This window comes from Barbus barbus (assembly GCF_936440315.1).
Source record: "Barbus barbus genome assembly, chromosome: 43".
Taxonomy (NCBI): Eukaryota; Metazoa; Chordata; class Actinopteri; order Cypriniformes; family Cyprinidae; genus Barbus; species Barbus barbus.
This window is the reverse complement of record NC_136721.1, coordinates 12,169,170-12,183,899: the sequence shown is the minus strand read 5'-3', so window position 1 is coordinate 12,183,899 and position 14,730 is coordinate 12,169,170. Positions and strand designations below refer to the sequence as shown.

The 14,730-nt window shown below is 37.4% G+C and overlaps 1 protein-coding gene across 1 annotated transcript in view; it reads right to left on the bottom strand.

Annotated features, from left to right (window-relative positions):
• Window positions 1-14,730, bottom strand: part of LOC306862837 (connector enhancer of kinase suppressor of ras 2-like) — a 39,779-nt gene that overhangs the window by 17,514 nt on the left and 7,535 nt on the right. The window contains exons 2-4 of the mRNA XM_079405852.1: window positions 9,440-9,603; window positions 4,876-5,078; window positions 2,216-2,321 (exon numbers count right to left, since the gene is read on the bottom strand). Coding sequence (XP_079261978.1) covers window positions 2,216-2,321; window positions 4,876-5,078; window positions 9,440-9,603 — 473 coding nt within the window. The remainder of the gene's footprint in view (window positions 1-2,215; window positions 2,322-4,875; window positions 5,079-9,439; window positions 9,604-14,730) is intronic.

Here is a 14,730-nt window from a genome sequence, read left to right as displayed (position 1 = left end):
AATTCTGAATAAAACTTAATTCAACATAAATTCTCTAAAAACAAGCCTCTTGATGCAATTATGCTTTAACCTTAAAATATTTTCACTGGAAAAAAAATACTACTTGTAGTGTTATATAATACTAAATGATTATATAATGCTTCATAGTTAATGTGCATTCATGTCATGTCTTGAAACTTTGATTAATATACATTCAAATTTGAATCATCAGAACTATTACATAATATTTGCTAATGGCATATCAACAAAAGTTATAACATACATCCCAGTTATGCGATACGAGCAAATTATATAATTTCTGCTCTAATGGGTAAGCACAGTTTTGGGATATCTCAGATGGGAAGCTGAGCCTTGCTTATAGGACACTGGGAGAAAAAAAAGATTTGCTTGCTGGCACAGAGTCTTGCACCTATCTGAAATAGCCAAAGGCAGCATCCTGTGTCTTAAGCAGACAGCTGAGGAGAAGATGAGTCATCCTCCCACTGAACACTGAACCTGGTGCAATGCTTTTCCTCTTCCTCCTCTCATTTGCTCATTTCCTCCACTCTCCATCACTCTGATTTCCAGCCTGTGGGTGAAGGAGCTCGAATGGCCGCACGCATGATTAATGTTAAACATATTGGGAATCTCCTTCAGCACGCAACCTACACAGCAGGCTGATTCAAAAGAGAGCAAATAAAGCTGAGCTAATACATTAGTGTTTAATTATGAGAGAATCATTTTATGTTAAGTTTGAATGTGTGAAAGGCTCTTCAGTGTGAAGATAAAACAATATGAGACTTGCAAGCTGTGGCATTTTCACACAGACAAACTCATTTCACAGCAAGTATCATTAAGAGCAAATTCTCCAGGCTTTCATATTTCTGTATTTCATATGTTCTGGGACACATCGCTTTTCTCCCACTTGGGACAGTCTGTCCTCGCCCTCAATGGCCCATGCCAGAGCAGCACTATTTCAGTCCAGGACAGAAAATTGAGAGGGAGAAAAACCATCCATGGCCTCCTTCTAAAGAACCTTCTGCCCTAGAAACTTTACCCTGCTTTTCAAGCATCCTCAAAAAGAGAATTCAGTCCTAGAGTGCTAAGTCGTGGCCTAATGGTTAGAGAGTCGGACTCGTAATCCAAAGGTTGCGGGTTCGAGTCCCCGGCCGGCAGGGATTGTAGGTGGGGGGAGTGAATGTACAGCGCTCTCTCCACCCTCAATACCACGACTGAGGTGCCCTTGAGCAAGGCACCGAACCCCCCGGGCGCCGCAGCATGGCTGCCCACTGCTCCGGGTGTGTGTTCACGGTGTGTGTGTGTGTGTGTGTGCATTTGTTCACTACTCACTGCTGTATGTGTGCACTTGGATGGGTTAAACGCAGAGCACCAATTTCGAGTATGGGTCACCATACTTGACAATACGTTACGACTTTACTTTAAAATACGGCGTGACACTGGTGAGGGTGAAATTAAGAAAATAGACTAGGTCAGACTTTTGACTTTAGTATTTCATTTGATGGATATGAGATTTAAAGGGACGGTTCACCCAAAAATGAAAATTTTGTCATCATTTACTTGCCTTCATGTCCTTCTGACCGCCACAATAAACATCAATCCCAACATTCCTCAGCATGTTAAGGCTACATATTTAAACACTACGAAATTTAAAACAAACACATCAATACAGATTTTTGTAAAAATAATACTACTAATAATGACAAAGTATAATAAAATGTACTGATGTATATATATATTAGTGCTATCAAATGATTAATCGTGATTAATCACATCCAAAATAAAAGTTTTTGTTTACATAATATTTGTGTGCACTGTGTATATTTATCATGTATATATAAATACACACACATACTGTATATATTTTGAAAATATTTTGTATTTATATGCATATATTTATATTATTTATAGTACAGATAAATATATTTAAAATATAAACATACCCTATTTTCTTAAATATTAACATGTATGTGTGTGTATTTATAATAAATATACACAGCACACACACATATATTATGCGAACAAAAACTTTTATTTTGGGTTTATATTTATATATGTATGCTTCAATGAAGGCAAAATGAAATGGAAGAAAGAAAATAATACAGGTCTGATATGACATGGGAGTGAATGAAGGACAATATTTTAATTTTGGGATGAACTATTCCTTAAAAAAACACATAAAAGTGTTATGCAATAATCTGAGTGTTTGAGTCCATACCTGCTGAACTATTGTGGTCAACTCCAGACACAGCTGAATCACATTATTCCTGGTCATGGAATAGTCTGCCACGGCAGTGAACGGAGACCTGATGAAGAAGTAACACCTGCCATTAACCATTAGATCACTTCTAATCACAACCACATTATGTGTCTAACCTTGCTTTGTCTTGCTGCACTGCCAAATGTGTCTAATTCAGGCAATGCAGGACATTCAGGATAAGGAATGAGAGCTTAAAGGAGGTGACCCAAGAAGGATGTGGAGAGGGAGGGAGATGAAGATTAACAAAAACAGAGAGAGACAGACAGAGCTGAAAGCGAGCGTAGAGAGAGGATTTCTCGCTCCAATGCACTAATTCACAGAGGCTCGGGCGGCAGGAGGAAGCTCTGCTCACGTGCTCCATCATACAGACTGCAAAGATCACTGTCTTTCTATTAAAATGAAAGTCTTTAATTTAGACCAAGCTGCTTCCTTCTGTGGCCATAACAACTGATAGAACGCTGAACTTTCATCTTACTTTCTTTACATGCTACAAGCATATTATTATTACGGCATATATTTTTAAATATACTACATGTATATGGTATATATTTATTAAACAGAATACACAGTGCTTAACAGTAAGGAACAATCAGGCCTGGCCTAATTTTATTTCAAATAAATGCTGTTTTTTTTAGCTTTATATTCATTAAAGAATCCTGATAAAATATCATAGCTTCCACAAAAATATTAGGCCGCACAACTGTTTTCTATGAAATGTTTCTTGAGCACAAATCAGCATATTAAAATGATTTCTGAAGGATCATGTAATGCTGAGGACTGGAGTAACTGCACCTGAAAATTCAGCTTTGTAATCACAAGAATAAACTACATTTTAAAATATATTCAAATATAATATATATATATTTTCAGCATAAATTCCAACAAAAATGTTCAGTATATTAATTTTTTTTTTTTAACATAACAAACATACATGATCAGCACTATACAAGCGTGGATGTCTTCTTTCAATGTGTTTCATGACACATTGTCATAAATGGTGCAAAAAAAAGTTCTACTTATAGTTTCAGTCAACAACTTAATTTGTTTTATTTCAGTTAACACAAAACTTTTATGTGAACACTCCACATGAGCCATATCAGATATATGATCAAAGCATGTAGTGTGACTGACCCAAGACATTGACCAGCAGAAGAACTAATCAACTAGTTGGCTAGATGGTGCAAACAGTAATACAGAAATCTTCTCTACAGAAGAAAGCACAAGGGCATCGTTTATCTTAATGAGTACACAGAGCGCACATATCTGATTCCAGGGTTCTTATCTTACACTTTATAATAAGACTGTAACAAACGAAAGTCGATCACCCAGGACTGCACTCCTGCTGTCATCCTGTCTGGAGAAAATAAATGAGGGAGACCCAGAGGCCAGGAATAATCTAGAGAGATACAGCATCAGATTAATTGCACTCTGGAATTATGAGTGTGCGGTTAGACAGGAGACTTGGCATACTGCACTAACGAGGAGGCGTGGCTAACGAGAGCTTCAGCTGATGAAGGAATTAATGCGACTTCGTGCACACACACTTGAGAGATAAACAGAAGCGCTTAGCAGACACGCTGGCCGGTTTCAGGGCCAGCTCCTCCGAAAACGAAGAGACTTACGTAAGCGCTTTGCTCATCTTTTGTTTGTCAGCTGATTGCTCATGGGTGTTACATAAGGAAATCGGCGTGATCGTGTCATCTGTGGCCTCTCGCATGACCTCACTGATGAGCTCGAAACAATGGTTCTTTTAGATGAGATGAGGGATCGTGTGACCGTACGCATGGTAGATAAAGGATCGGGATCACTGAGGCTGCTTTGATTGAACTTTGTGTTTGCTTGTAAATAAATACAGCAGCACTAAAAGACACCTTTGGGCACTTGAATTGCCTTAAAAAATATCAAATCATGTGGCATCTGCAAACAATTTATGCCAAGTATCTTTGCTTTTCTGAACCATTTGGTCAATGATTTTTAATACATATGTGACGGTAGCTCCTCTCAAGATTACACAGGGGTCATAGCACAGTCATAATTCATTTTCAATTAACAAAATCATATTTTAATAGTTTTAGTTATAGTTAAAGGGTTAGTTCACCCAAAAATTTAAATTCTCTCATTAATTACTCACAATCACATTGTTCCAAACCCGTAAGACCTTTGTTCATCTTTGGAACACAAATTAAGATATTTTTGATGAAATCCGAGAGCTTTCTGAGCCTCCATAGACAGGAAAACAACTGACATGATCAAGGCCCAGAAGCTCTCTTTCATCAAAAATATCTTAATTTGTGTTCGAAAGATGAACGAAGGTTTTTACGGATTTGGAACAACATGAAGGTGAGTATTTATAGAGTTGTAACTTTTAGTTTTAGTTACTTTTTCTTATTTGTAAGTCGCTTTGGACAAAAGCGTCTGCTAAATGACAAAAGTAAAAGTAAGTAAGTAATTAATGAGAGGATTTTCATTTTGGGTTGAACTAACCCAATAGTACTAGTGTCTTAATACTTTTAGGGCCACTATATATGCAGCTGCACTGTTTAATGAATGTAAAAATGTGTCTGTACACATATCTGTGTTTGTTGTGGGCTGTGTTTGTGTGTCTTTGCAGGACTAACCTATCCAACCAAGCCAGCAGGCTCTTGGCAGCAGCGATGAGGTCCACTACAGAGGTCAGAAAGTCATTAGGAAGTTTTCGTGTGGCTCTGCCGTCATAGTGACCACCCCTCCGCCGGCCTGTTATGAAGTTCTGCAGGTTCTTGGCTGATGCATTCAGCTTATGGGTCAGAGTCTTCAGGTTCTCTGTCTCTAGTCCATAGTTCTGTATAAGAAAGAGAAAGTGAGACCATCGCAACCTCAAGAAACAGCTAAAGACAAACATTTTGTAAGCAAAGGCATTTATAATAAATAAACTTTTTCTCTCTCTTTTCACTACTTTTTAGAATTATCACTTTGCTCCAGCTTTTGTAATACTGTAGCTTACTCTGGAAACTCTGCAGTGTGGTACTACATGTATTTTTGGCTCTTGTGTGACAAATTGCTTATGATGTTCCACATTTGTAAGTCGCTTTGGATAAAAGCATCCACTGAATGATTAAATATACATGTAAATGTAAATGAAACGGAGGGAGAGAATAAAAGGGATTGGGTTCACAAGTTAGGAAGTTAGGGTAAAGGGAAGGTCAGAGGCACTTTGTGATACAGCCCAAGTTCACCGGGAAAAAGTAGTTTGAGTGGTTTTAAATAATGGACGAAAGAAACTGGAGAAGGAGAAAAGGGTCATTTAGAGGCACACAACTCACGGTATGTTAACACAATGTCGTAGTCTCAATGAAGCTTACTAAATTCCTCGCTATAAAAATATATACGAATATATAAATATACTGTATGCATACTGTTCAAAGGTTTGGGTCAGTATAAGATTTTTTAAATGCCTTTGAAAGAAATCCTTTATGCTCACCAAGGCTGCTTTTATTTGACAAAAACAGTAAAAACAAATATATTTCAAATGTAATTTATTCCTCTGATGGCAAAGCTGAATTTTCAGCAGCCATTACTCCAGTTTTCATGTCACATGATCCATCAGAAATCATTCTAAAAAGCTGATTTGCTGCTCAAGAAATAACGTATTATCAATACTCCAAACAGTTAAGGCACTTAATATTTTTTGTGGAAACCGTGCTACTCTTTAGAAAGTTTACAAGTACAGCATTTATGCAAAATAAATTTTTTGTATCATTATGTCTTTACTGTTACTTTTGATCAATTCAATGCATCCTTGTTGAATAAAAGTGTTAATTTCCTTAAAAAAATCATAGTGACCCCAAACCTTTGAACAGTATGAATGAATGAATGAATGAATGATGCATTTATATAGCGCTTTATTGTGTATTGCTGTACACCCAAAGCGCTTTACAATCATGTGGGGGGGTCTCTCCTCTACCACCACCAGTGTGCAGCATCCACTTGGATGATGCGACGGCAGCCACAGCACAACGGCGCCAGTGCGCTCACCACACACCAGCTACAGGTGGAGAGGAGAGAGAGTCATTGAGCCAATCAAGTGTATGGGGATTATTAGGAGGCCATGATAGACAAGGGCCAGTAGAGGGAATTTGGCCAGGACACCGGGGTTACACCCCTACTCTTTACGAAAAGTGCCATGGGATTTTTAATGACCACAGAGAGTCAACAGTAGTGTGTATGCATCAATGTATGTATTGATCTACTAATTTTCAAATCAACATTAAGATTTTAGGCTAATATTTACATGAATGTATACATGTATATCTTTAATCATGGCTGTGTTTTTAATAACATTCAATAGTACACTTTGAATGCATATAACTAGTAACAGCAACTTTCCAAACATATTTTATACATTATGCAAGATTTCAGATTAATTTTTGGTATGTTGAAATTAATAGAAATATCATGTGGATAAGCACAAGTAAGATCAACATTATGCATAAATCACTGCTGGTATTCGCCTGTTAGAAGGCAGTGTAAGAATCATGGTCAAACCCCTCTTCCCGAAACCCCCTTACAGTCATGTGCTGTGACACCACAGTACAGCTCTCCCAGAATGCCTTGCTTCTCACAAAAGCCAGAGGGGGTTTGTCTTGCAATAGAACCAGCATGAGGGACAGATGAGTAATCATATTTAATTCAGCAGGGCTCCATGTTGGACAAACCCAGAGAAGCATTACATAAGAGGCTTTCAGGCACTAGCTGGGCTTAAGCACATAACACAACAAATGGTGGGAACAAAAAAAAGAGGAATACGGGGGGCCAGTTTGTGAATGTATTGGCTAACATACCCCATTCACCCTCCTTTTTCTACCCGCTTCCTTCATCCGCTCAGGACTACTGTGTTCCTTCTTTCACACTTTTCTTCGCTCTCCCTCTGAGCCTTTCTCTCCTGTTTTAATTTGTTATCCTTCTCTCACCTGACTGCTGCCAGTTTTCTACCCACTCTGCCCACACAATCTTTCAGTTACTCCGCCTCTCTTTCCCTCTTTCTGCATCGGCGTCCTTATTTCTCTTGTACCCCGTCAGAACAGCCTGGAAACCGTGTGCAGGATGACAGTGGGAAATGGAGGGATAATCCAAAAGATTTTCAAGGATTTAAAGTGTTTGTTTTGGCTATTATTAATTGCACAGGATGTAATTACCATAAACATACAGGAAGCGAAAACAGGGTCAGATGCTTCAGGAATAAAGATGAACATATAGTCCTTCATCAATTTGGGTATTTTAATACGCAAGTATCTACTAGAGAGAAACAAATTTTTGATGACACAAACCCTCAAATATGATGATGATCCTCTTGATGAATACATTAGCCCCTTACCTTACTAAGTGTTTCTTGATGCATCTAAAAGTATTCTGATGATAGGCAGAAAAGGTAAATATTTTCTATACAAATTTAACACATAATATTTTTATTTTTCACAGTATAAATGTATCGTGATACATGAAAATATGCATAATGTAAATATTAATTATGCTTACATGCTACTTTTATTCCTTTTGACATACAGAAAATTTGAAAAAAAGATTATAAATATATAAAAATGTGAAAATGTTCTGACCAGTCTTTAGAAAGCAGAATGAAAATGTAGTAATGCCAAATTCTGTATATTTTAACTTTTAAACGTTTTATATATTTGTATAGCTTTTTAAAGGGGCCATGAACTGCCTTTGTTTTTTTATTTTGTACTCTTCTCTAAGGTCCACTAATGTTATCAAGATTTTTACATCAAAAAACATCGTAATTTAGAAGTAATAGGCTTTTTTCTGTCCTGTTTTTAACCCCCATCATCTGAATGCTCTATTTGAATAGGCATGACAGATTGTAGACTCGGAAGTAAACACCCACTGCTGTGATTGGCTAATAGTTGTGTATGTTTGACCCACATACATTTCTCATAGATGAGTGCTAATGTGATTTAGGTTAAAAAAACATAAATACAGTATGCGTTTGTATACACTATACAATATGGGTTTACGTTAATTCCTTCATCAATACATATCAAACAATCTGTAATAACAGACAAAGCAATAGTGACCGCATAATAAAAACAGTTACTCACACTTGTGTGTTGTAACATTACTGTTGACTCCTCTATAGCCGGCATAGCATCATCTTTTAATTTCAATCTTTCTGAAAATCCAGCGTCAAATTGTGCCTTGTTTGTAAATGAATCCGTGGTAAAATGAAGTGAACAAAGGACTAAGTTGTTAAGTATTAAGAATAAAGTTAATCAATTAATGTTTATCGTTTGGTTTCTGCATAGAACTGCGTTTGCCGCTTTTGTTAGTTTCCTACTATGTGCGTGAATTGGTGGGCGGGGCTAAAGAGGCAGTGATGTACAATCGGTGGGCGAGGCTAAACAGGCAGCACTGATCTTCTTCTGCGGAGGCGGTGTTTATCCACATTATTACATCATAGTGTAGAACATTCTACAAGCTGTTGTTTTGGCAGACTGCCTTCAATATAAGCTGTTTTTAGACTAATGAGAAAGTTTTGAGTTCTGAAACTTACAGAATGTTTTTATAGCACAATGGTCCTTATATGTCAAAAGAATTTTGATTTCTCAGTTCATGACCCCTTTAACTATTTTTTGTCAAATATGTATGTATATGTTTGTTTTTCTGATTTGTTTATCATTTTATTTGTATTTCAGTTTATTTCATTTTACAGTCTATTATATGTCATGATAGAATTTTTAATGGTAAAACAAATATGGGATTCAGGCAGAGGTTTCATATGTACAACTTGTTTGTATTCATGTGCTCTTTATGTGTTTATTTTGAATTATCCCGGTCAATGCCAAAAATCTAAAACTATTTGATATTATAATTATTTTATTTGATTTATACTTTGAAAACCCCCTGATCTATAGAGCAAGGTGAATGTAATATAAATATAAATATAAATAATACGGCATATAAAATACACTCATTGAATATAACACAGTTGGAATGCTGTATTGACCAATCTGCATCCAGATCTGTAACTAGGCATTTTATAATTGCTATTATGCCATTTCATTTGTGTTATTATAAAAACAATATACTGCCATTTCAACAATATGCTATAAAACCCACTTATAATTTGAAACTATAATTTGTGTCGGTGAGAACACAATGCACCTGTGTGTTTGTATATGTGCTCACCAGTGCGCAAAGCAGGTCCACAGCCTCCAGAATGAGTTCCTGGTGGCCGATTCGAGAAACGCCCAGATCCTCAAGCTCCTGATGGGTGATTCTCAACAGCTGTTCACCTCCCACCTTTTCCTGCTCAAAGTTCTTAATGTACTGCTGTAGACAGTCATCCAAACCTTGAAAAGAGCAAAACACGGCAAAATGAAGATATCATTCAAGCTGCAAGAGTATCATGGATACTATGTATTATTTTACAGCACAGTTTAGTTAATCTGAGTTACAATCTGATTACATAAAACTAAAACAGAGATTATAAGCAACTATAGCCATATATGACTCCCGACATAGGAGTGTGGGAGCCAACTGCGTGTTTACGTGGTGAGCCTCAAAGAGTGTGTACAGCACACATAAAAAAGCTCTCTAGGACAGTAGTGAGGGACTGGGAAAGTCTTGGCACACAGCTGTTTAAACAGGCCTAATTTTGTGGACAGACACAGACCGACACAGACACACAACTTTGAAACGCTTTGCTGTCATGAACAGACGTCAGTGGACTTCAAGCCTTATTGTTACTAATAAGGGAAGACCTGTTTGGCAAGAGCTAGCTGTTGTCTGGGAAACACATGCCTCCCCCTTGCCCCCTACCCTTCTATACTGATCCTTTGCAATTGTTTTCTTCTCCCACAGATTCACAAAAAACAAAACATTATATATTTATAGAAGAGAGACAGAAATAGTTTCACACGTTCAGCTAAACCAAAAGAAATATGTTGTATATTGAGATAATTTATGGACAAAGAAACAGGTAGTTATATAATGTGTTCCAACTATTTGTATGACTACAGGCTGCAAAATGTGCAAATAAAATGGTCTCAGATGAAAAAAAACAACAAGAAAATAATATAAACTATTGTAAAGCAAACCTTGTGAGCATCCATAGGCAGTGGTGTTTGTTACAAGAATGCATCAGCGTTTCAACAAACTTAATGTCTAATTCATGAACATTTTTCAGGCAAAAAGCCTCAAATTTGTTTATGAGCAAGCGATTTGAATCAGATTCACTCAGTCAGTGAGTTGTACTGGGTTCACTGACTCCCTCACTGAACCGCAAGTGCAATTAAAGATATACAAATTATAAATTAAATTAATGGATAGTATTTTAAATTAAATATTTTATATGAACATTCCTGGTGGTCCAGCCCACAAATTCAAAGCAACAAAAAATTATTCAGTGTGATCAATCAATCAAATCAATCAATAAAAACATAATAAAAAAATTATAATAATAATAAAATGATACAAACTCTCATCAGAAAAACTTTGCAAGCATCCACATTGTAAGGGAACTGTTGTGTGTGTGTCATATGTTCCTGCCTCTTGTGCCCATATTTGGTTTGTTTCCTGTTCTCGTTTCATGTAATTAGTGGTTTGTTCGTGTCTGGCCGTGTTCGTTAATTTACTTGTGTATTTATAGTCCTGTCTGTGTAGTGCCATTTTGTCTGGTCTACTCGTTACTTCCCGGTGTTTGATGTCTGTGTCTGTGTCTGTGTCTGTGTCTGTGTCTGTGTCTGTGTCTGTGTCTGCCTTGCCTTGTCCTGCCCTGACCTTGATGTCTTTAAGTAAAGTATTATTTGAGTTTACATCCTCGTATGCGTGTTCCTTGTTCCTCCCTGCTGTGTGCACCGTGACACACATGTTGTTTATTTATTTATCATCTTGTTTATTGTCAGCATGAAAAAATAACGCACGCCAAGTCTGATTCAGTTTAAAAAGATTCATGAAAAGGCCTTGAATTTTCTTGTAAATTAATGGCTTGAATCAGATTCACTCAGGCAGTGTTGAAAAACAGGTTCACAATGGACTGAATTGTGAGTGTAATAAAAGATACAAAATGTGTAATAAATCAATTAATGCTATTATAAAAAAGTTAAATTTCACAAAAAGTATTATTGGTAATTTATCAACTAAAATGTAACTTGGCTCCTAAATTTTATAAAATTTTTTTTTTTAAATTGTTGTTGTTTTTAATTTCACTCTGGAGGTTTTACTTTCTTTTATCTCCTTTAATATGTATGTGATTAGTTCTATAGAAAATGGTATGCAGGTCCTTTACCTCAGCATTTTCCATGTTCACTTCCTCCCAGCTCCCTCCTTCTGTCCTCAGCACTATTCATTTCCTCTCCAACTCCCTTAAATTCACTCACGGACTTGCGTTTCCTCCTCCATGACTTTTCTGACTCTTTTATATTATTATCTGCATGCTCATTTCACAACAAAAGACAAGGCTGCAGAGCATGTAAAATATCCCTTTCATCAAATCCCCGATATTCATCTCTCTGTTGCATACATCTAATGGACCGTGAGGAGAAAGTTCAGATACCGGCACGATTCAAAACTGCTGAAAGCGAGCGTTTCACGGCTTAGCATGCAATTTGAGGGCTTAACAAATCCGCTTCTTTACCAGGCTGATCTAAACTCGTCCCAAATAAAAAGAAATCATCACGTTTGTCTCTGCACGCTGCTATAGAGATGGTATAGGGACTGCAAGAGTGTTTGAGTAGGACCTCATTACCAAGACAAAACTGCCAGTGAGAAGAGAAGCTTATATATGGGACTTATGTTTGAATAGACCAATAAATAAATAAAGAAACATCTAATACTTACATCAATAGACTATTCAGAGATTTCAGCTTTTGTGTGGCATTTGCATTGTAATGCTAATGAAATATTATAGGAATATTATTATTAAGACTCTCAATAGCTCTATACTGAGTAGATATATTTACTGTGACAGATTCACAACAGAAACAAGGCAGGAAAGGCAAGGCATTTTTTTTTTTAAGAATTTACTTAATTAGAAATAGCAACATGAAACCAAGTGTCTTTTTAGCAGTAATCTCAATAGCGAGTGCTGCTCTTCCTGTAGCTGTCCAGCTCACACAGTGCAAGTGTACACAAACAGTAAACTCATTGATTAGGAGGACATTAATCTGCTGTTAATTGCAGCCGCTGTGGCTAAGTTGTGTTAAATACTACAAAGAGGAGCGCTGCACGTTCATCTGGGACCATTAATCTCTGTCAAGCGAGGCGGGTGGTCAGCCAACAACAGTCAGAAGCGAGGAAGATGCAGCGAGAGGGCGAGAGAGTAAGTAGGTTAAGGAATGAGTGAGTAATGAGAGAAAGTTGTACTGAAGAAGAAAATCTGATGATATAGCTTAATAGTATGTTGACTAAAGTGGCTTAGAAGCTGGTCCACTTCAGCCATGACCTGAAAACCTCTAAACTGTCCCGAATCCATCATTTGGCAAACGGTGTGGCCCAGAACCAAAAGAGAGGGATCAGGAGCTTTATAACTTTATAACTTTTTAAGCAATGGATGCTTACTTGAGATACATACAGATAAAGTGAGTTCTATAGGTAAAATAAAAATGCTTTGTAGATATCAAAGGGTTAATTTATCCAAAAATGAAAATTTGGTGCTTTCTGTGCTGGTTGCTCTTTCCATGCAATGAATAGAGAAGGGTTATTGTAGTAACTTTAGATTTGGGAACACATTTTCACTATAAACTAAGAGTCTAAACTCTTAATAGTAAGGTAGTTGTTGCAGTAGTGGTCATGCAGAATTAAGGCATTAATATATGCTTTATAAGTAATAAACAACCAATATGCGAGTAATAAGCAACTAGTTAATAGGGAATAGTGTTTCCTTATCTAACGCGTTAAAATGATCTAATACTAAAACCATAAAAAAAATCATTTTTGTTACTTGAAAAAAAATAAATGTTAACTAAAAATAAAATATATATATTTTTTATTATTTCAGCTGCAACATTTCGGCAACATTACTCATTTTTAATTTAGTTTAACTTGATGCACTAAAATAAATAATATTAAAACATAAATAAAAATTCATAAAATCAATATAGACAGGGGTGCACATAAGTGGTGCGCAGGTTTGTATGTACAACCAAAATAAAAACATGTGCAGAATAAATTTGTGCTCATTTGTGCACCCTTGTTCAAAAATAAGTACAACAGGTTTGGAACTACATGAGCGGATATAAATGTTGACAGAATTTTAATTTTGGGGTGAACTATTCCTATTGATGACACACAGCTATCCCACTTCCAGACAGATATTGTTATTTCTCTGGTGTATAAAGCAGGGATCTGTCTGATATTTGCACACTGCTTACACACAGCTACTGTAGTTATTTTAAAGTGTCTGTCAACAAACAGCATAAAAGGCTGTGTCTGGCCAATACGTGTTGAACTGTTTAGCTGAATAGATTAATACAACATGCATTTGATCAAGGCTGTATTTGAGCTTCATTGTGTGCGCTTTTATTGGATTTACTGCTATTATTCTGCTCAGAATGCCCATGGCACCTCTCAGAGGGGTGCACAGGAGTGAGTCACAGGAAGCATTGAGGGGGGGCAGGAAAAAAAAGAGCATTGAGGGAAGGTCACAGGGCTCTCCTGCGCTGGGAATGCTGTTGTTTGGCCCTCAGTGGCATCACCTAGGGGCATCACCACTGAACCATATGCTAATGTTAGAGCTACAACATGTTAATCGCAGTGTGCTAGGAAACCTGTAAATGCAGGAAACACTGTGTACATCATGGATTTACAAAAATATTCAAAACTGTAACAGTGTCACGGTCTCTGGTAGGATTAACTTCACAGAGAGCATGGAATCCAAGATAAAGTCTTTTAATAATATAATCCACACGAATAGAAGGAAATAACTCAGGTAGTTTCAACACACTTAACATCAAACAATAACTGGCAACTGAACTGGGGAGAAATCAGGACTTAAGAACACAGGGACTAATGGGATAATTAATGAAACAACGGGTGGTAACGATGAAATTAACAAGACACATGCAAAAACTAGGTCAAAACAGAAACTCAACACACAGACATGTGACAGATCGCCCCCTCCCGGGAGGGCGCGTCCTCGCGCCGTAAAGAGTTCAAACTGAGGAGGGAAGGCCGGGGCTCTGGAAGAGGGAGTGGAGCAGGAGAGAGGGCAAACCAAACACAGAACAAAATAAAAGTCCATGGGGGAGTGGAAGGTGGGAGGACACCCTGGGGACGACTGACGGCGATGCAGCCTTCACTGATGGAGACCCAGATGGAGCCGAAGAGCCGATGAGTCCACGCTCAGCCAATGGTCCTGGAGGCCGAGGAGGAGCCACGGCAACGAGTGTCTGAGGAGGAACCGGAAATCCACAGGTCAGAGGCTGAGCCGGTGGGACCGAGGACGAAGGCGGAGTCGGGAGGAAGGAGGAGCCAGCCGA